The 23,512-nt window shown below is 40.3% G+C and overlaps 1 protein-coding gene across 22 annotated transcripts in view; it reads left to right on the top strand.

Moving 5' to 3' along the window:
* Positions 1–23,512, top strand: part of DLGAP1 (DLG associated protein 1) — a 908,014-nt gene that overhangs the window by 696,236 nt on the left and 188,266 nt on the right. For all 22 annotated transcript variants that reach the window (XM_058692592.1, XM_058692594.1, XM_058692590.1 and 19 more), the window contains 2 exons: positions 10,534–10,711; positions 22,380–22,620. In XM_058692592.1, coding sequence (XP_058548575.1) covers positions 10,534–10,711; positions 22,380–22,620 — 419 coding nt within the window. The remainder of the gene's footprint in view (positions 1–10,533; positions 10,712–22,379; positions 22,621–23,512) is intronic.

Genomic DNA, 23,512 nt, shown 5'->3' with positions numbered 1-23,512 from the left:
TCCTCAAAATTAATTTGGTTATTCTAGTTCCTTTGACTTTCCATGTAGACTTTAGAATAATCTTGTCTATATCCACAAAAATATGGAATTTTTTTGCAGCTTTATCGTTTGGTATATACATACATAAGATTCCTGTGTCTTCTTCCTGGATTGGTTCTTTAATTATTTAATTATGTAATGGCCCTCTCTGTCTCTAGTCTTTTTCTTTACCAATAAACTTTACTAATAAAATTTCTTCATCTGATATTAATAGAGCCACTCCTATTTGCCTTTGATTGATGTTTCCATGATACATTTTTTTCTGTCCTTTTCTTTTCAACTTGTTTACATCATTATATTTGAAGTGAGTTTCTCAGAGACAGAGTATAGTTGGGTCATGTTTTTGTTTTTTTTTAATTTTTTTAATGTTTTATTTATTTTTGAGACAGAGAGAGACAGAGCATGAGCAGGGGAGGGTCAGAGAGAGAGGGAGACACAGAATCCGAAGCAGGCTCCAGGCTCTGAGCTGTCAGCACAGAGCCCGACGTGGGGCTCGAACTCACGAACTGTGAGATCATGACCTGAGCTGAAGTCGGACGCTTAACCGACTGAGCCACCCAGGCGCCCCTGGGTCATGTTTTTTAATACAGTCTGCAAATCTCTGTCTTTTAACTAATGCATTTAGACCATATATTTAATGTAATTATTATCTTAAGGTTTAAGTCTTCCATTGGATTTTTTGTTTTCTGTTTGTTCTGGGGTTTTTTGTTTGTTTGTTTCTCTGATTTTGTTTTCCACTGTTTCCCATAAGAAATGGAAACTCGAATATTTTTTACACTTCTGTAGTGTTTTTGAGTATGTCTTTTTGGTATAGTTTTTTAGTGGTAGCTTTAGGAATTATAACTTATCACAACTTAATGATATCATTTTACCAGTGTGAGTAAACTATAGAAACCTACTTCCCTTTGTACCTGTTTGCTATCTCCTGTTTATAACATCACTACCTTAAATATTTTCTATACATTTTTTAATTAAAAAATTTTTTTAATGTTTATTCGTTTATGAGAGACAAAGAGAGACAGAACACAAGCAGGGACTGAGCCACCCAGGCGCCCCATCTCTGTAAACATTTGGAACCCTCCCAAACAATGTTATAATCTTGGCTTAAACCATCAAACATAATTTAGAAAACTCAAGGGAAGAAAGAATGCCTATTCTATTTACCAATGTTTGTGTTTACCATGTCCTTTCTTCCTTCCTGATGCTTCAAGTGTCCTTCACTGATTATTTCCTTTCTGTTTAAAGAACTGCCCTGGGGACCCTGGGTGGCTCAGTTGGTTAAGCCTCTGACTTCGGCTCAGATCATGATCTCACAGTCCGTGAGTTCGAGCCCCGCGTCGGGCTCTGTGCTGACCGCTCGGAGCCTGGAGCCTGCTTCGGATTCTGTGTCTCCCTCTCTCTCTGCCCTTCCCCCACTCACTCTCTGTCTCTCTCTCAAAAGTAAATAAACATTAGAAAAAATTTTTTAAATAAAGAAAGAATGGCCCTTAGGCATTCTTTCAGGTAGATAATGCTGGCAACAAATTCTAGTTTTCCTTGGTCTAAAAATTTCTTTATCTCCCCCCCCCCTTTATTCCCGAAGGATAATTTCACGGCACATAGAATTCTCGGCTGGCGGTTCTTTGCCTTCAGCTCTTAAAAAAAATAACACCTCTTTTTCACCTCCATGGTTTCTGAAGAGAAATTTGTGTCATTCAAATTGGTTTTTCCCTATAGATAAATACACTCTGGCTACTTTGCAGATTTTACTTTGTCTTAAGTATTTAGATGTTTAATTATAATGTCCCTTGCCATGGATTTCTCCAGATTTAGTCTGTTTAAGATTCACTCACCTTCTTGAATCCATAGGTTTATGTCTCTTGACAAACTGAGGACATTTTCAGCCGTGATTTCTTTGAATGCTTTTTTCAGTCCCACCCTCTTTCTCCTCTCCTTCCCAGACTCCAATTTTGTTTTTTTTGTTGTTTTTTTTAATTAAAAAAAATTTTTTTTTATGTTTATTTTTGAAACAGAGACAGAACATGAATGGGGGAGGGGCAGAGAGAGAGGGGGACACAGAATCGGAAGCAGGCTCCAGGCTCCGAGCCATCAGCCCAGAGCCTGACGCGGGGCTCGAACTCACAAACCGTGAGATCGTGACCTGAGCCGAAGTCGGATGCTCAACCGACTGAGCCACCCAGGCGCCCCGACTCCAATTTTGAATGATCATCTTTTATTATAGTCCCACAGGTCCACGAAGCCCTACTTTTTTTCTCTCTCTTTCTTTCTCTCTCTGTTTTTCATACTGGGTGATTTCTAATATTCTATCATCCAGTTGGCTGCTTCTTTCTCTTTCTCCTCAACTTGGCCATTGACCCCCTCTACTAAGCTTTATATTTTGGTTATTGTATTTTTCCGTTCTAAAATTTCTACTTGGCTCTTCTTTATATCTTCTCTTTGTTTGCTGAGGTTATTGGCTGAAGCTGGTGTGTTGTTTTTTTTTAATTCGTTTCAAGTGTGTTAATGATTGCTCTTCAAAGCTTTGTTATCCTAACTGCTTTGAAGTTTTGGGGGGTTTTTTTTCCCAGATAATTTAACAACTCTGCCATCTCAGTAGTGGCATCTATTGATTGTCATTTTTCATTCAGTTTTAGATCTTCCTGGCTCTTAGTATGAGAGTTGAAACCTGGGCATTTTTGTATTGTTAGTAGACTATGGATGTTATTTAAACCTTCTGTTTTAGGTGGTTTTTAAAATACCGCTCCAGGGGCGCCTGGATGACTCAGTCGGTTAAGCGTCCAGCTTGGGCTCAGATCATGATCTCACAGTTCGTGGGTTCAAGCCCCACATCGGGCTCTGCACTGACAGTGCAGAGCCTGCTTGGGATTCTCTCTCACTCCCTCTCTTTCCGCCCCTCCTCAATTGATGCTTTCTCTCTCAAAATAAATAAACTTTAACTCGATACATATCATTCCAGCCAGACAATTGGGAGCACCACCTCATCGCTGCCAGTTAGAGATACAAGTCCAAGTTCCCCACTTAAATGCTATTGACACCTAAAATGGGTGGGTGCTGTTGGGTATGGGTGGGAGTTCTGGACTCCCCACATGATCTCCACTGATGCCACACTGGAGTCAGTTTTGTTACTGCTGGACAACGACGAAAGATCCGACTCCTCACTAGCCTCTTCTGAAACTACCTCTGCATGCGGGGGCAGGGATGCCTCATTACTGCTGTGTGGGAACAGAAGGCCAGTTTCCCCATGTGCTCCCCACTGGTACCACATGGGAAGGGATTGCTCATGGGGATAAAAGTCTCAGCTCCCTACTTGCCCTTTTCTGATACCACCTTGGTGAGAGTGTCACAATACCTCCTTACCACCCCATGAGGGTAGAGGGTCTAAGATTCCACTCGGCCCTTGCTGGAATGGGAGGAGTGGTACCACAGTTTTTTCTTTGGTGTTTGGCTGGAGTAAAGTCATCATTGTTTAACAGTGTTCTGTCTTAGACTCATAAATACAGAGAACAAACCGCTCGTTGCCAAAGGGCCAGGGGCCAGGGGATGTGCAAAATAGAAGCGAAGCCACTTAAGAGGCACAAGCCCCCAGTTACAAAATAAATAAGTCATGGGGATGAGAAGTAAAGCATAGAAAAGATAGTAATCAATATTGTGATGACATCGTATGGTGGCAGATGGTAACCACACTTATTGTGGTGAGCATCGCATAATGTGTAGAACTGTTGAATCACTATTTTGAACACCATCGTATGTCACCTTTTTGGTTCTAGGTTGGGCTTATGTAGTTGGCCATATTTTTTATGTATACCACAACCAGGTAACTGCCACAAATAAGAAAACGTGGAAAACCATGAAGATTTTGTTTCCATCTGAAAAAACTTGGATACAATTGTAGAACCTCTCCTGGTAATATTTTAGGAACATGGGAAAAGTACTAGCAAAAAAGTAAATGTTCTCTCAGTTTTCGAAAGACAAGATTCCAAAAATTGCAAATAGTTAATCTAATGTGAACCCTTATGAAAATTCCAGGAGGAATTTTTACATAGACGGTTTGTGATGATTTAGAAAATGGGGAACTACCATAGATTTACTAACAAGGCACGTATAGAACTACCTATATTTCCCTCTTTGAAATGGTTGAGCCAGGCACATGAGAGGAATGTAATTGCATGTAGGATAGTATTTAAAATAGTAGATCACTTGGGGCGCCTGGGTGGCTCAGTCAGGTAAGCGTCCGACTTTAGCTCAGGTCGTGATCTCATGGTTCATGGGTTCAAGCCCTGCGTAGGGATCTGTGCTAACAGCTCAGAGCCTGGAGCCTGCTTCAGATTCTGTCTCCCTCTCTCTCAGCCTCTCTCTCTCTCTCTCTCTCAAAAATAAACATTAAAAAATAATAATAATAATAAATAAAACAGTAGATCACAAAATGTTGCACGAAAAAATTAAAATCAGAGAAACACAGGCTGGGCGATAGAGGTATATGTGAAACAGCTTTACAGCAAAAACTATATTATTGATGGACTGAGTCAACTCGGAAGATCACTGACTCACCAAACCCCAGTCAATAACTTTACAAGTAATTGGGTAAGGACATAAATGGCATAATTATGGGAAAGGTACGAGATGGTTAAGACTATAGAAATCAGGCAGACTTGGCTTTAGATCCTGAGTTTACAAACTTATCAGCCTCAGTTTCCTCATTTGCAAGATAGAAAATAACAATGTTTCGTAATTGCTATAATAATCCAGGATATTGGTGTGACAGATAAGACATTGTAGGTGAAGCTCTTAAGTGCATGGGACCTTGTAAGACTCACTGATTTGGGGTATTGCTATGTTTGCTTCTGTTATCACAAATACATAACTGGCAAGAATAGTTGATCTATTTATTGCATATTGCATGGGGATGACAGGATTAGCCTTCGATTTCAATTTAATAGGAACTAAAGTGTCAAAAATTAGAACGATTTAACATCATTTGCTATAAAGATCTAAAAGGTGTCCAAAGAGAGCTTACCAGAAGCTAAGAGTGTGATTATAGCCCAATCTAGAGCTTCCTCAGGCCATATCCCAGGAGGATCTTCTCTCGAAGAAAGGACAATAGCCATTCTGTATTCTGTACTTGTCAGCCCACATTTGGAAGTTTAAGTTTGGCTTTGGGTACTTTGTTGTCAAAGAGGAAATAACAAATTGGACTGACTTCAGAGAGACAGGTCATCAAGGTAATGGACAGCCTGGAAGCCTTGACATAAGAGAACGAGATAAAGGGGAGCACGTCACCCGGAGAAGAGAAGGCTTAGCAGGGATAGACAGCAGCTGTGTTCAAGACAACTGAAGACTGCACGGAAGGGATGTGTTTTTCGTGACCTTTTGGCATGCCAGTAGTGAGTATAGACACGAAGCATCTGACAACGGAGGTTAGAAGAAAACCAACACTGTAAGAATTATTTAAGAGTCTGTCTTTAGTGGCTTTTTGTTCTTCCTAAAGTGAAATCAGAATATGAAACACTTTGAAAAATCTATCAAAATACTTTCACATAAGTTTTAACTCCTCCAATTTGTCAATGTCAACTTGTATCTATGTAAGTACATCTGCTCTGCTCTGACACTTTTTAAATTGAAGGAAACACTCTGTATTTAGCTCCAAGCAGCATCTAGGTCACTATTTCCACCTCCTCCTAAGCATTATCATCATGGGCTTTTTACTAACTAGTACATTTCAATTGTCATCACAGCTTTCCTAGTGATGACATTATTTCTTTTGTCACTGATTTGTAAACTGACATGATTGCCAACAGTCTTTCTGCCATCTCTAACTACTTACAGAATTACTTTTTCGGATGCCTTAATTATTTCGATGCAATTTATTCTCCGTCATGCTATATCAAGTTTTAATTACATTACTGTTTTTGCAGTTACTGGAGCAGTAAAATGATACTCACATTTTTCCTATACTTTCCGCCGAGTAAGTATCATTTGTCTCTTTTCAACCACAGGAATCATACTCTCTGAAATACTACCATAAGCACTTAACATGCTTAAAACTTACCTTAAATGATCGATAAGATGTCTTTCAAGGAAGAAAAAAAAAGTTCTATTATGTTGGTCCCCAAATTTGTTGGGAGTTTAATTGCCAAGTGATGAAATAGGAAAGATTAATTACTTCGTTAAAGACAGATTTTTATACTTCTGGGTGTATCCTCAAAAGAACCGGAAGCAGGGGCTCAAACAGACATTTGTACACCCGTGTTCCCAGCAGCTTTATTCACAAAAGCAAAAGGTCAAAGCAACCCAAGTGTCTGTCAATAGATGAATGGATAAACAAAAATGTAGTATAAACACACAGTGGATTATTCTTCGGCCTTAAAGGAAGTTCTGACACGTGCAGCAGCCTGGGATGAACCTTGAAGACATGATGCTAAGTGAAACAAGCCAGGCAAATACTATACAGTTTCACTTGTATGAGATGCCCAGGGTGGCCAAACTCAGAGACGTAAAGTGGAATGGTAGTTGCCAGGAGCGGAAGGTGAGACCGCTTAAGATCTACTCTCAAATACCTTGTGATCTCACTTATGTGTAGACTAAACAAACAAACAAATGAGCTTATAAATACCAAGAACAGATCAGTGGTTGCCAAAGGCGAGTGTTGGGGATAGGAGAAATGGGTGAAGGGGGTCGAAAAGTACAAACTTCCAGTTGTGAAATGAAGAAGTCCTGTGGATGTGATGTACAGTGTGGACACTTTTGTTAACAATCCTATATTGTGTATTTGAAAGTGTTGAGAGTACATCTTAAAAGTGCTCATCACATGAAAAGAATTCTGTAACTGTGTGGTGATGAATGTTAACTAGACTTATTAGGGTGATCATTTAGCGATATTTACAAATAGTCAATCACTCATTAGGTTCTACATCTGAAACTAATATGTCACTTTTATATCTCAATTTAATTTAAAAAAAAAAATCTACTCAGGGCGCCTGGGTGGCTCAGTCGGTTAAGCATCCGACTTCAACTCAGATCATGATCTCACGGCTCATGGGTTCCAGCCCCACATCGGGCTCTGTGCTGACAGCTCAGAGTCTGGAGCCTGCTTCAGGTGCTGTGTCTCCCTCTCTCTCTGCCCTTCTGTCTCTCTCTCTCTCTCTCTCAAAAATAAATATTAAATGAAAAAAAGATCTATTCTCTTAGCCAATTTCAAGTACACGGCACACTATTTTTAACTATGGTCACTATGCTGCACGTCACATCCGCAGGGTTTATTCATCTGATGAAGTTATACTTTTAGTACTGTATTCCAAAGTTGTTCATATTCACCTTGGGGACACTGTTTTAAAATCTTGCAGCCTGAGTATTATTTCATCTTTCTCTTTAGCCACCTTACCGACACACTGGGCCAACCTTGTTTATGTAGCTGCCCCACGGCCAGGAAAGGGTCTCCTATCTTTGAGTGCTCTTAAAGGACATGATAATGAATGGGACTCAGCCAGGCCCGCATCTCAGTGCTGATAAGCCACGAAACGTTAACTTAGCACAAGCCATTTAGGGAGGAAAGGGGAAAAAGACAGACGTCATTTGAATAGGCCAACATTGAAAAATAATCCATCTAACACGAGAACGAATATTTCTGAATACGCACATGCCCTTTCTTCTTAGCAAGCCACCTTTCTCTTGAGGTGAAATGTAGGAATAAATGCACTATTTTCCGGTGTTTCTTCAGTGAGTATTTCCACATCAGCAGCACATGTACATACTTTTACCCTTTATATTGACAGCTGTGGGCTCCTCTCAGTGGACAAGAGGAAAGAGTTCATTTCCTTACAGTTAGCGTCTGATGAAAGTGTGCGCTGTTTTATCAGAAATGACTCACCAAAGTAGAACTCTTCAATCCTTTCTGAATGATTTTTCACTTTGAAATTTGGGGATTATGCCTTATTTCATGACAAGTGACCTGGGTGAATGATTGTTGCAATGATGCCTCATTTCCCCATCTCAGCCAGCAGACACTCATTTTTCAAAACACTGGACTTTTACTTCGTCTTGTGAATATACACCATTTATGAAAGTCACCCCCCCCCGCCCCCCCGGAATTGCTGCCCTGATAACCATTTGGAACAGCACCATCATTTATGTTGACAATATCCATGCCCTGGGTCGGGTTGCAAAAGAGCCAAAGAAACACATTTACCATCTAATTCTCAAGTTCTAAGGGGAAGTGAACTTTTGGTTATAAATGCTTCTAGCTAAGTCTCTCTTTTCTTAGAAGAGACCTTAAGGGGAAAAGGAATTCTTCAGTTTGTATGTTGGTTGGTTGGGATTTGGGGCATGAGCATTTATAAAGTGGCCCATTGTGAATCACCATAATAGCACATAACACATGGCAAATATTTGCTTGAGCTGGCAGAGCAAATAGTTCATGTTTGACAGCTACTTGTAGGATCCATCGAGAACATCCATTTTTAGAACAGTTTCCCTTTTGTAGTAATAATGTAGGAGGTTTGCTTTTGATGTTAAATTCTAGATCTATTTTTTTTAATGTTTATTTATTTTTGAAAAAGAGAGAGCATGCATGAGCGGGGAAGGGGCAGAGAGAGAGGGAGACACAGAATCTGAAGCAGGCTCCAGGCTCAGAGCTGTCAACACACAACCCGATGCGGGGCCGAACTCAAGAACGGCGAGATCATGACCTGAGCCGAAGTTGGACGTTCAACTGACAGAGCCACCCAGGCGCCCCTATTCTAGATCTATTTTAACTTGGTCCCCTTTTCAATGCAATTGCAAAAACTAGCTGCTCCCAGGTTTTAGCATTACTGAGTCCGTCTTTTTTGACTATTATATTTAAGTAATTACATTAAATTAATACAAAATTAATACAAACTTCAAGAATGAGTGCAATCTTATACATTGCCAAGAGGACATTTGGAATGTGGAGAATATCTTTACCGTATGTGGACAGAATGCATTCTAGTAGTTTGCCAGTTGATTTTTTTTATCTTCCAGATAATTAATTATACAATCCATGAATAATCAAAGCTTATCTCTCAGTTCACTACATTTATATTCCTTATATCTTTTTATCTTCTCATTTCATTGGTTATAATCTCCGGGATGATGATAAATAACAGCAATGGCATTGGGCATACATCTTTCTTATCAACTTTAATTTTAAACTGCAAGCAATGTTTCAGCAAAAATAAAAGAAATTTAATAATGAAAGAAAAATCACCCTGAACTCCATGTGAAAGCAAGCTTTAAAAATTACTAAAAATGAATTGTTTGCATATGAATAGAAAAGCAGGAAGGATATACACCAGACTGCTATGGGTAGTTCTTTTAAGGGTGTAGAATTCTGAAGCAGAAACAGGGGTGGAGAGGAAGACCCACCTTCTGTTTTATATACTCCTGTATAGCTTGGCAATGAGCATTTTCTACTTTTATAATTTTAAAATGCATCGTGAAAAAAATACAAAGAGTACAGTGTGTAAAGACTTTCTTTTTTTTTTTAATTTTTTTTTCAACGTTTTTTATTTATTTTTGGGACAGAGAGAGACAGAGCATGAACGGGGGAGGGGCAGAGAGAGAGGGAGACACAGAATCGGAAACAGGCTCCAGGCTCCGAGCCATCAGCCCAGAGCCTGACGCGGGGCTCGAACTCACGGACCACGAGATCGTGACCTGGCTGAAGTCGGACGCTTAACCGACTGCGCCACCCAGGCGCCCCAAGACTTTCTTAACATATCAAGATTTAAAGATGTGCACATTGTTAACGGCTAAAATTTAACTTTTGTTCACTAAGTTCAATCTCAACTAAATGAGACAAAGATTAGATAGACAAGCAGATGACAGAAAGATTGGTAGAGATACTGATATAAATGTACACCCACTTACTGTTACTAGAAAGTCCAAAAACAAAAATATGGGCACAGAAAGGAAATGGGTAAAAGAAGAAGCTTACAGGGGTGCCTGGGTGGCTCAATCAGCTAAGCGTCCTTCCTTTGATTTCAGTTCAGGTCATGATTTCACGGTCTCGACACTGAGCCCCGCATCAGTCTCTGTGCAGAACCTGCTTGGGCTTCTCTCTCTCTGCCCCTCCCCTGCTCGCTCTCTCTCTCTCTCTCTCTGTCTCTCAAAGTAAATAAATAAACTTTAAAAAGAATTTTAAAAAGAAGAAAAGGCCTACAGACTACCAGGACAGGATTCTGGGGCAGGGAAGTCAGAACTATTATCTCCCCCCACCCCCGCCCTGGGATGCAGATGGGGAAATTATTTCATAGGCTGAAGAGAATTTTAATTGCTCACATCATTACATGTTATGAAACCTTAATGATTTCTGGTAAAAAGTTTTTCCTTCTGGGACACCATGGGAGAGTCTAGGAATCATAGGAAGCCATCTGTATTGTTCATCCCAGTATTTAGGGTGGTACATCAATGATAGAATGACCATGTCTTATTACTACTTACATTTCTACTGAACGTGCCCTTTCCTTTCTTCTCTTTTAGGATTTCCAATGAACACTCCCCCAAACTCCAGATCCGGAGTCACAGTTACCTGAGAGCAGTAAGTGAAGTCTCCATCAATCGAAGCCTGGACAGCCTTGACCCTGCCGGCCTGCTCACATCACCAAAGTTCCGCTCTAGGAACGAGAGCTACATGCGAGCCATGAGCACCATCAGCCAGGTGAGCACTGTGGCCATGGGCCGTGGGCCATGAACTACGTAAGGATTAGTGGAAACAGAGGGCATGACGTGAGGAGATGGCCACTCGCAGAGTAAACCACTGAGGGGTCAGGTGGGAGGCCTAATCTAAATGCTACACGTATTCACCTAAGGCAAGCACCTGGTATCAGCAGTCTACCAGCAGAGAAGGGGTCCTCTGCAGAGGGATAAAGGACATTGGAGTGAGTCCTCGGAAATTCATCAGCAGTCAGTACCAGCAAATGTGCCCTTAAGGAGTTGATGGATAAGGTTGAAAAGACTCTTGAAGGACAGAAGAACAGCACAGACATCACTGGCAAAACCAAGGCAGCGTCTAATCACAAAAGTACAAGCGTTGAGCAAGTCTTGATAGACAGCAGCCTGAGGACAGGAAATGAGATACAGTCTACTTATCTCAACGGGGTCCCAGGTGAATACTGTATCTTGGTAATGAGACAAAAGTCACTTCTAAGAACTGGTATCAGGACTAGGGATGAAGACTCAGGCATCTTAATGCTAGATCCAAAATATCCAGGCCCTCCCATCAAAGTTTCAGAGAGTGGGAGAGGACTGGGCTACCTAAGATCAGGGGCAGAGAGAACCTGGGGCTCTTTGAAGACCGGACCCTGCAGCTTTCGGAGCCACCAGGGGAGCAGAAGTTGCCCCTAGGGACGCCTTCCTGTGGGAGCACAAAAAGAAGGATGTTTTGTAAATGATGCCTAGGACCTCTGAAGTTAAATTTCTATCACAAAAATAACTGCCATACTATCAACTCAGCTAATATTTATTGAGCAGAACACTGGACCAGATTATACAAGTTATTCAGTGATTAACAGTACAAAATCCATTCCCATCAAGAGCTTGTAAGAGAACATACAAAAACGATAAAAGTGCTATCACAGTGATTATTTACTTGAACACTACAAAATACTCCGGGGGGGCGCGCCTGGGTGGCTCAGTCGGTTGAGCGTCCGACTTCGGCTCAGGTCACGATCTCGCGGTCCGTGAGTTTGAGCCCCGCGTCAGGCTCTGTGCTGAGTGCTCAGAGCCTGGAGCCTGTTTCAGATTCTGTGTCTCCCTCTCTCTCTGACCCTCCCCTGTTCATGCTCTGTCTCTCTCTGTCTCAAAAATAAATAAACGTTAAAAAAAAAAAAAAAATACTCCGAGGGAGGTAGGGCAAGTGTAAGAGGCTCCTTTACTGGGTCCCTCTGCTAACTGCTTTATATTTCCATAATGTTATTTTATAAAACACTCTGTAAGAGATGGAAGAAACCAGATGTTAAATGAGACTTTGTGGTCACAGAATTGTCAACAAGATCCTGAAGCTAAGGAGAAAAAGGTGCTAAGAACAAAGATTCTAAAGAGAGAGCGTCCAGGCATGCAGTCTAGGAATATGCATTTTAACAAATATTCCAAGGGATTCTAATAAAGTAGTATTTGATCTGGACTTTGAAAAATGCTTCCCTAATTCAAGGAATAGTGAGTGTTCTAGTTTTGGTGGAGCTCAGAATACTTGTAGAGGCAGCAATGGGAAGTCTGTCCTGAATTTTGCCCTGGAGATATTTTTTTAATGCATGGCCTTGCATGCCAGCTCCAGAGGACTGGACTTCATTTATTAGGAATGGAATTGATTAAAAATGAATTCAAACTTCAGCTTTTAAGCAGCAAGAGATATGATCAGAACTTTGATATAAGAAAATTCATATTCAACAAAGGCAGGGACCATAGCAAGGTTCTGAGAGCAGGGCAGAGTGGGAACAGGGAAAGCTAGCCTTGGGGACTCCAATATCTGCCTACTGTACATTTCCTTACTTTAGAGAAGGCTCCAAGAGCATGCATGCCAATGTGTGTTAGTTAATGCTGTCCAATGACACTCATCCCAACGCTCAGGGAAATTAGTTGGTGCCTCATTTGGTGAAATTTTGACTTGTCTGTCTTTACTTTCTTCACACTAAGCAATATAATATTTTAAATTTCTTTAAGCCTATCTTTATTCTGGACAGCCTCATGCTCACATAGCCTTCCAGAAATATAAAATAGTCTATAAATCCAGCTGTCATACATGTAGAATACATCGATGGATTTTTTTAAAAATTTGGGGGGTGCCTGGGTGGTCTAGTTGGTTGAGTGGCCGACTACAGCTCAGGTCATGATCTTGCAGTTTGTGGGTTCAAGTCCCATGTCAGGCTCTCTGCTGTCAGCTCAGAGCCTGGAGCCTGCTTCAGATCTGTGTCTCCCTCTCTCTCTGCCCCTCCCGCACCTGTGCTCTGTCTCTTTCTCTCAAAAATAAATAAATATTTTAAAAATTGTCGAAAAATGCTTATACCCATTCACTGCTTTCATAACTTTAAATGTTTAAATTTTCAATGTTCAAGACAGGAGAAACATGCTACTTTGCCCCATCAGGACATTGCGTCTATGCAGCTGCCTGACTTGGGTCCCTGTGCCACAGATCGGACCTTCCTGAGACAATATCCCTTCCTAGTGACAACCTAGTAAAATATCAACAAATCACTGAAGAAACGCACGTAGGCCCCGATGCTATGGCGGGTCAAGCTCTGCAATTCGGTGGTATAATCATTCAGCCTTGAGTAAAATACAGAAAGAATAGCCATCCTAAACGGATTCCTAATGCTACATCATTTTTCTAGTTCCATATTCAATTTTCAAGTAATACAATATCTTTAAGGATAATTTCAAACTTTCTATTGCAGTCCCAACACTATCATTATTCAAAGGAGAATAGTTTCTTCTTCCAAGCAATACTACCATATAGATTCTAGACTTTTCAAAAAGTGGTTAGCTTTTATGATGTTGGGATGTTCTCTCTTATAGATCTTTAGTAGCAGCTCTAATAGTATAGAATTTAAATGCATGCTATCCTATTCCCTTTTAAAACCTGCCATTTTAGTCATCAAAGGCTCCTGGAAAGATCAAACTAAAATGTTGTAAGAGAAGATATTGGTCTAGAATAATTAAGCTGTTTGTTTCTGCCATTCATACCTGATAGAAGTGAAATATCCCTAAAAACAGATAGTGCTTGCATGATAGAGAAAAACTGACCTTTTTTTATATTTATTCCCTTTCTATGCTTTTTTAATTATATATCCATCTAATAAGATGGGGCTTTCTAAAGTAAAGCTTGAGAAGAAAGAATTTTTAAAAGTCACATGTGAAAAAAAAATATTTAGTATAATAACTAGGTCATTTCCAAATTGGCTCAATTTATATCCTCATTCACTTCAAGTCCAATTCTCAAATATCTTCATCCGGAATGATAAACCAGAAGCCTGCAGACATCTTTTGTCTGGCAATATGTTGGATTTTTACATCATTTTTTAAAAGTGAGTAGACAGGGGCGCCTGGGTGGCTCAGTTGGTGGAGCGTCTGACTCTTGCTTTCACCTCAGGCCACGATCTCACCATTTCCTGGGTTTGAGCCCTACATCAGGCTCCGCACTGACAGCACAGAGCCTGCTTGGGATTCTCTCTCACTCCCTCTCCCTCTGCCCCTCCCCTGCTCATGCTCTATCTCTCAAAATAAAATAAACTTTAAAAAAAGAAGTGAGTACACAGTTATTATGTTCAGCAGTAATCGTAGCAATTTAGCTGTGATTTGTGACCTAGGCCATCCCTTCATTGTATATATACCAAGAAATAAAAACTCAGATGAAACAAGTATCTATAAATACAGTCGGTAACAGAACCTAGAAACCCAAGTGTCCTGACTCCTAACTGATAAGTTTCTTCAAAGCCTGCTGGTATTGGGGTATTGATGGCAACAATATTGCTAATAATAATAGTAATCATGGAAATGATAACAATGGAACGGTCATCATGTATTGCTTACCTGATATATACTAGAAGTTTTTCATATTCTCTCATTAATTTCATATCAACTATAAAAACGATCATTTTTTAATTTATGAAGTTTAGTCTCAGAGAATTAGTATAATTTGTTTCATTCTTCCCACTACACTATCTCACAGAATAACATCCACTATTTATGTATAGTGTATGTATAGTGGATGTGCCTAGAAATATAATATGCATGTTAAGTGTTTTATTTTTATCCTTAAAGCATACACTGGAGATAGGTATCATTATACCCATTTTACAGATGCGGAAAGTGAGGTCTAGAGAATTCAAGCAAATTGCCCATGACATAGTAGAAAGAACATTAAACTACTCCTTCCCATATAATAAAACCAAATAGATCTCAAATGTATACAATAACACAAAATGACAAAAATTAAAATTTGTAAAATATATGTCTGATACTGTGGTAAGACTGATAGAACTTTTAACAAAATAAGAATCCTAGAAAACAGGGGCGCCTGGGTGGCGAAGTCGGTTGAGCGTCCGACTTCAGCCAGGTCACGATCTCGCGATCTCGCGGTCCGTGGGTTCGAGCCCCGCGTCAGGCTCTGGGCTGATGGCTCGGAGCCTGGAGCCTGTTTCCGATTCTGTGTCTCCCTCTCTCTCTGCCCCTCCCCCGTTCATGCTCTGTCTCTCTCTGTCCCAAAAATAAATAAAAAACGTTGAAAAAAAAAAAATCCTAGAAAACAGAGTAAACGACTGACATCTGTACTAACTGAAAACTAAATTCTGTGACAAAAGATATCATGAAGTTAAAATTCAACTGATCGGAGGATATTCACATGTATCAAGAAAACAGGTGAATGTTCCAGTTGCCTAAAGTATATTTACCAGTAAGTAAGAAAAGAAAAACAGCCTAAAAGAACGCAAGGCAAATCTTATGAAATAGCAAATTAGAGGGAAAAAATACAAAGACCAATAAATATAAGAAAAAATGCTTAAATACACTAGCAGGCTGATAAAGACAAACTGAAAAAGCACAATATCATTTCTGACCTAGAAGAGTTGCAAAAGTGCTAATACCCAGGTCCAGTGTCCATGCTGAGAAATGAGCTGTTTGGAGTGAACTGCCACCATTGCCATAGAAAGTAAGTCGATGAACATCTACAACAGTATAAAACATCCCTTTTGGCACAAGAATCCCACTTTTGGCACTCTATAATACAGAAAATAAAAGCACCAGTATATAAAGATAAACGCACAACAGTGTTGGTCATAGCAGTCTCCAAGTACATATCTGAATCATCATCCACGATGGAGTGGTTGAATAAATTATGGAACAATCGTCCTATACAATGTTACAGTGGTAGTGACTTAAGTGTCCGAATTTCCCTGGGTCTCCATATAAAAGCAGACAGAGCAACTAGGCAGAAAAAAACCCCAAAAGTCATGGAGAACATTTACAATAAAATTGGGTATAACAGGATATTCCATGAACCCCAAATATAAGTGGATGAGAACAAACCACAAGTAGCCATAAGACTACACTGTATCCACGTCTGTGGAAGAAGGCATAGAGGGAAACAATGACTTGTGCGACAGACTCGAGGATAGCAAAATAAAACAAGCAAAAGGTATTCACCGGAAAGTTCAGGGCGCCTATTCGAGAACAGCAGCTGAAAGTGGAAGGGATCTGCCTCCTCTAACGGCAGATGAATCCAAGGAGCCTGCAGTTAGGTCAAAAAAGACTGGAGCAGTCTGAGCCTCTACGTGCACTGGAAAGCAACCAACCAGTGTTTCCTTCCAGCACAGGGCCCAGGGCTGAGAAGAAACACAGGGGAGTGGAATCAAATATGAACAAGGTAGAGACGGTAGCAAAGAAGAAAAGCAAATGCCAAGGTAAAAGTTGGGGACGGGAGGAAAAGAATCAGGAAATATCGCAAAGCTAAAACAATAAAAGAGGAAGTCCTGGGAATTTGAGGGGGGTATCTTGAATGTACCCACCCTCTCAAAGTCAGACTAATTTTCCAAAAACAACGAGGAACAATTACCCACTGTAAATCACATTCAAAATCACTGTGAGAAGAAAGAAAAATAAGGAAAAGAATAACATTCCTCCAGAAACTGAAAGCATGCAGAAAGACATAACCACAAAATAGATCAAAACTGTAACACACTACACTTGATCTTGAACAACATGGGTTTGAATTCCATGGGCCACTTATACATGGATTTTTTTTCGATAAAGACAGTGCAGTATTTTAACTGTCTTTTCTCTTCCTTATGAGATTTTCTTAATAACATTTTTTTCTCTAACTTACTTTATTGTGAAAATATAGCATATCATACATACACAAAATACGTGTTAATCAACTAAACTATGTTATCAATAAAAATTCTGGCAGTTAATAGTTACATTTTTGTGGAGTCAAAAGTTATATGTGGAATTTCAACTGAGCAGAGGTGAGGAGTCACTACCCCCACCCCCCTGTTGTTTGTTCAAGGGTCAACTGTATTTTAAAATGCACTAAACAGCATTAAGAACACAATATAAGACATGAGAGAAAAACGACGTATCTGAATTTCAAAAACTTAAAAATAATGTCACAAAACTCAGGGAAGAATTAGAAGTAAAAGAAAAATCATTTCAGAAATGAAGATTAGACTAAAAGGAATATAGGCGCAAGTGAATGAGACATTTCATTCATTAAGAAAAATAGAAATCTAAAGATAGAAATCTTGGGGGTACCTGGTTGCCTCAGTCAGTTAAGCACCCCACTTCAGATCAGGTCATGATCCAATGATTTGCGAGTTCGAGCCCCACAAAGGGATCTCTGTTGTCAGCACAGAGCCCACTTCAGACCCTTTGTTCCCTTCTCTCTCTGCCCCTCCCCCACTCACATGCACCCTCTCTCTCTAAAATAAACATCTAAACAATCTTTTAAAAAATAAATGAAATCTTGAAAGGGAAAAAAGAAGTCACAGGCAAACTATTGTAAGTGTGAATGAATGCAGGGAATATCGTTTCCATGAGCCCATCCTGAGGAATCCAACTAGACAATGAGCTTTAGACAACCCAAATGACCAGACATAAGAACCGTGATGAATAGGTGCATGGACTTATTTCTGGACTCCCGATCCTGTTCCATTGGTCTATGTGTCGGTCCTTGTGTCAGTGCCAAACTGGTTTGATTATTGTAGCTTTGTGATAAATTCTGAGATCAGGAAGCGTGAGTCCTCCAGCTTTGTTCTATATCGGTATTGCTTTGGAAATTATGATGTATCGGTGTATTTTTCCTTGTGTTTTTGTTCCTGGAATTCTTGGAGCTTCTTGGATTCTAACATCCAACAAGTGGGAGTTCCAGAAAAAAATAAATAAAAGGAAGGAAATTACCAATGAAATCATTCAAGAAATGGTCCCAGCACTGAAAGACATAATTTGCAGATTGAGAGGGCCCACCCAGTACCCACCACAGTTGATGGAGAAATATCCTCACGGGGAACAACATGGTGAAATGTAGCTCTCTTGAAATAAGAATATCTTTAAAACTTTTCAGAAGGGGATGGGAAAAACCAGTTCATACGGAAAGGCTTAGGAATGAGAAAGGCATCCACTTACCCAAACTCTAACATACATGGAGGCTAAGAGACAAGGAGGAAAGCCTGAAAACATCTGAAAGAAGGGATGCAGGCTAGAATCCCGAATGCAAACACACCCTCCCTTAACAGGGGAGGTGAAATACAGACACTTCCATCCATGCAAGCTGGCCGCCTTGTTCGGGAAAGTACTGGAAGATTTGCTCCACAAAAAGGAAGGAATAAAACAAGGAAGATGAAACAGGGCCTCCATGATAGTCAAGACAATGAAGGGTACCCCCACAGTGATAAAGAAGAGAAATCCTAGGACAGCAGCGGGCTGTCTGTAGCAGCCACAGATTGCAATAGGAGGTGAGAGGTTCCGAGGGTAATGCTTTAAGGGCAGGAAGCAAACCAATAGGTTATCAGAGGTCTCTGAACACAGCAACAGATCCACATAAGCAAGATTTTGGAAATATGAATGCAAATACCATAAGATCCACCTGGAAGAATTGAAAGTGATTGCCTCTGAGGAGGGAGAATCTGGCAAGGAGGGGGCAAGGTGGGTCAGGTGTTTGCTCTTTTCCTTTATAAGCCATCTAGAATTCTTTGACCTATATCTGTAGAATTTTGATAGAGAATAGTCTTTTTATATGAAAAAGTAGTAGCAAGCATTAAATGTATAGTTATTTATAAGAGACTAAATGAGGGCTGAAGCAATAGAGAACATGTAGGTTATGTGCTCTGACAATGTAAACATAGCACAACTATTTTAAATGAGGAAAGAATAGAGAGTGCATATGCAGAAAAAAAAGGAATCATTAACTGTTCTCAATAAAGATATGGGCACGGTATTATTAGTATGCTATTCTGAGATGGTTGTGCATATGAAAAAAACAAATGAATAATTGTAGAATATTCCATTTCTATTTCCTGTGCCCCTGAGAACCAGGATTTTTAGTATGGAATCAAGGTATATATATATAATATAGAAGAGGTTACGTTAAAACTGTGCAGACTGGGAGTGCCTGGGTGACTCAGTCAGTTAAGCATCAAACTCTTGATTTCGGCTAAGGTCATAATCTCACAGTCATGGGATCACACAGCTTTTGATTCTGTGTCTCCCTCTCTCTCTGCTCCTCCCCTGTTCGTTCTTTCTCTCCCTCTCTCTCCCTCTCTCTCTGCCCCTTCCCCTCTCACTCTCTTTCTAAATAAATAAATAAACATTTTTAAAAAACAACTCTGCAGTCTGAATTTTAATCAGACCTATTCACTAGGTCTGACCATCAAAAGGCCTAGTTTTGCCGACTGAACAATGACCAGCCCAGTAGCCATGACAATGAAGCTTCCTGGTGTCCGGATTGCATTCTTGTGATACTATTTTCCACTAAAAGAAGAAAAGGTTGTTTGAAAAAATACTGATTCCAGCACTGAGCAGGTCAACAGGATTCAGGAGCCAACCTAAGGGGCTCCCACTGGTTAAAGATAAGACAAATTTCCGTTCACTAAGAATAATCATAAGAGTCAATTTAAAACCATCAAACGTTGGGGCTCCTGGATGGCTCAGTCAGTTAAGCTACAACTAGAAACTGTAAAAAATAATGATGGAACTAAAACACCACCATTGCATACCTCCCAGTGAATTAACAGATCTAGACATTGAGCACAAGTGACTTCTAACACCATACAAAGAGAGACAACCCAGACGTAATGTGTCTCCTGATAAAAGAACACATGATCTCTCCTCTTGCCAAAGGGACTGAACCTGAGTCTTATGAAGCCCCTGGATCCAGCTTACAATTTTCAGGAACTACAAAAGATAGAGGACCATGCTAAATCCTACCACGAGTATGAAATCAGCAAATCCAGACCACGGGAACCTTTACAGGACAAACAACCCAGATGCTTCCATAAATAAATTGTCAATTAAAAACTGGGTGGGGGGGCACCTGTGTTGACAGCACAGAGACTGCTTCGGATTCTCTCTCTCCCTGGCTCCCTGCCCCTCCCCCATTCATGTGTGCTCTCTCGCTCTCTCTCAAAATAAAGAAATAAACTTTTTTTAAAAAGAATTCTTTATAAAAATAAAACTCAGATTAGCAGTTGATTTTGGAGGGAAGATGGGGATTATAGTTAGGATGGGGCACATAGAGTGATTGCTAGGGTACCTGGAAAAGCCGTCTTTCTTGATCTAGGTAATGGTTACAAGGGTGTTTGTCTTATTATAATTCACTCAGTTCTACACTTATTTTGCTTGGTTTTCTGTATCTGTGCATAATAGAAACAAAAGGTTAAAAAAGAATGAAGAAAGAGAATCCTATTAACATGTGAGTTTAATACAGAAGGTTAAGTGGAAAGAAAACATATTGCCAAATTATATTTACTTTATGGTCCAATTTTTATGAAAACTAGGGGAGGGGGGCAATATGTACCCTCTGAACAGACAGTCACCCAAGTTTTAACAGCTGTTACCTTAACAGGGATAGATATTTTACCATTTCTTTGCGATGTTTGGCATATTGATTAATAGGGGAAAATCTATATGTGCATGCGCACACACACATTTGCAAATATAGTTTTACCTTTTACTTTGAAATCATTCCAAGTTTACAAAAAAGTTGCTTGTAAAATACAAGGGACTCCTGTATATCCTTGACCCAGATTCATATTCATATTCCTTTTGACTCATGTGCTCACTTTCTCTATTTGACAATTAATTGCAAATATCATGTCCCCTTACCTGTGAATGCATCGCCAATATTTCCCAAAAATCAAAGATATATATATGTATTTAATTTTTTAACATGGATGTATATAATTATTAGCCTTGAAAACAAGCAGGGAGTTTATATCAAATTAGATAAAGTAGGTGAAAATACTATTTTAATCTGTAAAGATAAGCTGTAAAGAATCGTAAAGAAATGCATGTCTTTTTCCACGTGATATGCCTTAAGGTAGCTGGTCACTTCTACATGAAGTTTAAAAGAAATTTGCCGGGGCGCCTGGGTGGCTCAGTCTGTTAAGCGTCCGACTTCAGCTCAGGTCATGACCTCACGGTCTGTGAGTTCGAGCCCCGCGTCGGGCTCTGGGCTGATGGCTCAGAGCCTGGAGCCTGCTTCTGATTCTGTGTCTCCCTCTCTCTCTGCCCCTCCCCTGTTCATGCTCTGTCTCTCTCTGTCTCAAAAATAAATAAACGTTAAAAATTTTTTTAAATAAAATAAAATAAATTTGCCATTATCAGAGTATATCCTCAGATAACAGAAAATGAAGGAAGTCAGAAATTACAATCATTTTCAGTATTTGTTCTAAGCTTACTTGTAGTTTAATTGCTTAATAAATTCCTAATTACTCATTAATTTAATATTAGGGAAATTATGAAGTTCTAGAGGGTGGCAGAAATTTGAAGAATGCTCCCATGTCCCTATCAAATCAGCTACAAAGTAAGAGAAATTAACTGGGGCACCTGGTCTGGTTTTTTTTTCTTTTTTTTTTTTCTTTTTTAGGTGGTGCTCAAACCCAATGTAAGTTATGTGCAGAGGAATATAAGTAAATAAAAACTGACCTCTGCAAAAAAAGGAAGACTTCATTTGGAAGATTTTAAAACACATTTATAAACAATTTGTGGACCATATCAGCTTTTTATAAGGAAGAATGAGACCTTCTTCCGATAGTGTGTAGATTGAAAATCTCCATAGTGCTTTTCAAGATTTTGACATATCTGGGTTTGGTCTATTTTTGTGCAGAATGAGAGTATCTTGCCAGAAAATATACGGCCTGTTTTCATACTGTGCACTAAATTAAGCTGCATTTGACACTGAAATTATTTGACAAGCCAGTCACTTGCAAAAGCACAATAATAAAAATAGTAGTTTCTAAGATGTTTATACTAAAAACTATTCCCCTGAAATACCCAAACTCTCACCGTGGACTGACAAAAATTGTTCCCTGGGTTTGCATTTATAAATCAGGAGAATTAACACCTGGGCACGCACTGGAATAAGACCTCCTAGCCCCACACTTCTTCCATGCGGAAAAGAAAGCTCTTTTTCTTTAGAATTTAATGGACTGTTTGGGCTCATAAACAAGATGCAGTTCAGTTACGGAGTGTAACACAGAGGCGATAAAATGCATTGGCTTTGAATGCGGTCGGATGGGGCTTTCTCCGGAAGGGTGCGGGGTCAAGTCCGGGGATGCCTGAGGGAGAGGGTGCTTCTCCGCCAGGCAGGAGGAGTTATGGTTCCCCATCTCTGCCCGCAGGTGAGCGAGATGGAAGTGAACGGGCAGTTCGAGTCCGTGTGTGAATCCGTGTTCAGCGAGCTGGAGTCGCAGGCGGTGGAAGCCCTGGACCTGCCCATGCCCGGCTGCTTCCGCATGCGGAGCCACAGCTACGTGCGGGCCATTGAGAAGGGCTGCTCCCAGGACGACGAGTGCGTGTCCCTGCGGTCCTCCTCCCCACCGCGCACCACCACCACCGTGAGGACCATTCAGAGCAGCACCGGTGAGTGAGCAGAGCGCCTGCCCCCCCCCGACCCCCCCCCGACCCCCCCCCCCGTGACACCGCGCCAGCACAAGCCTGGTCTCCGGGTCCAGGGCTACAGAAACGACTGTCCCAAAAGACTGCACGTGGTGTCTTGCTGTTGTCACACAGTCACCAGTAACAAAATACCACCCATGCCCTACAAAGAACGGTTGTGCCTCCCTGCCTGCCTCTGTCCCCAGGCTTTGGCCGCATCCACAGCCCTTCTCTCTGTCTCCATCTCTGGCATCAACAGAGAAACTTCAACTACACGCCCAGAAGGGACAGCGCCCAAGGGGGGAGGGGGTCTTTCTAAGATCCCCACACAGCATCCTAGCAACCAACAAACTCATCCCACCAGCTCCTACTGGCCGCAGTCAGGCTCTGACTTTTAGGGGGTGACCCTTAAGCAAATCAGATACCCTGACTGTTGAGCATCACAGTTAGGATGCCTTTTTTTTTTAATTCCAAGATCTCCACAAAATGACTATCCCAAAAGACCTGAAATATCACTGTAAGAAAAAAGGGAAGAAATGGATGATTCAGTCATACTAATTGAACATCTTATGAGTTTTCTTTCATTATAACAAAGGCAGATGTCATTATTTTAAAACCTACCAGCATATGTATACAGCATCTTCTTTTCCCTCTAAAGTGAAGTTAGGTTTATGCAGTTAAACTGTATTTTTATCAGATTTTAGGTAGAGAGGCAGAGACGAGCTTAACTGGTTTCCATGACACTAAAACCTGAATCGGAATATAGCCATGAGTTATATATGACAATGTGCATTGGGTTTATATATACGTATATTTTTTATATGTATATTATATATATATATATATATATATATTACATTTGGGTCCAAGAAGAAAA

This window comes from Neofelis nebulosa, chromosome 11 (genome assembly GCF_028018385.1).
Source record: "Neofelis nebulosa isolate mNeoNeb1 chromosome 11, mNeoNeb1.pri, whole genome shotgun sequence".
In the NCBI taxonomy this organism is placed as follows: domain Eukaryota; kingdom Metazoa; phylum Chordata; class Mammalia; order Carnivora; family Felidae; genus Neofelis; species Neofelis nebulosa.
The sequence above is the reverse complement of the archived record's forward strand: the minus strand, read 5'-3'. Positions and strand labels throughout refer to the sequence as shown.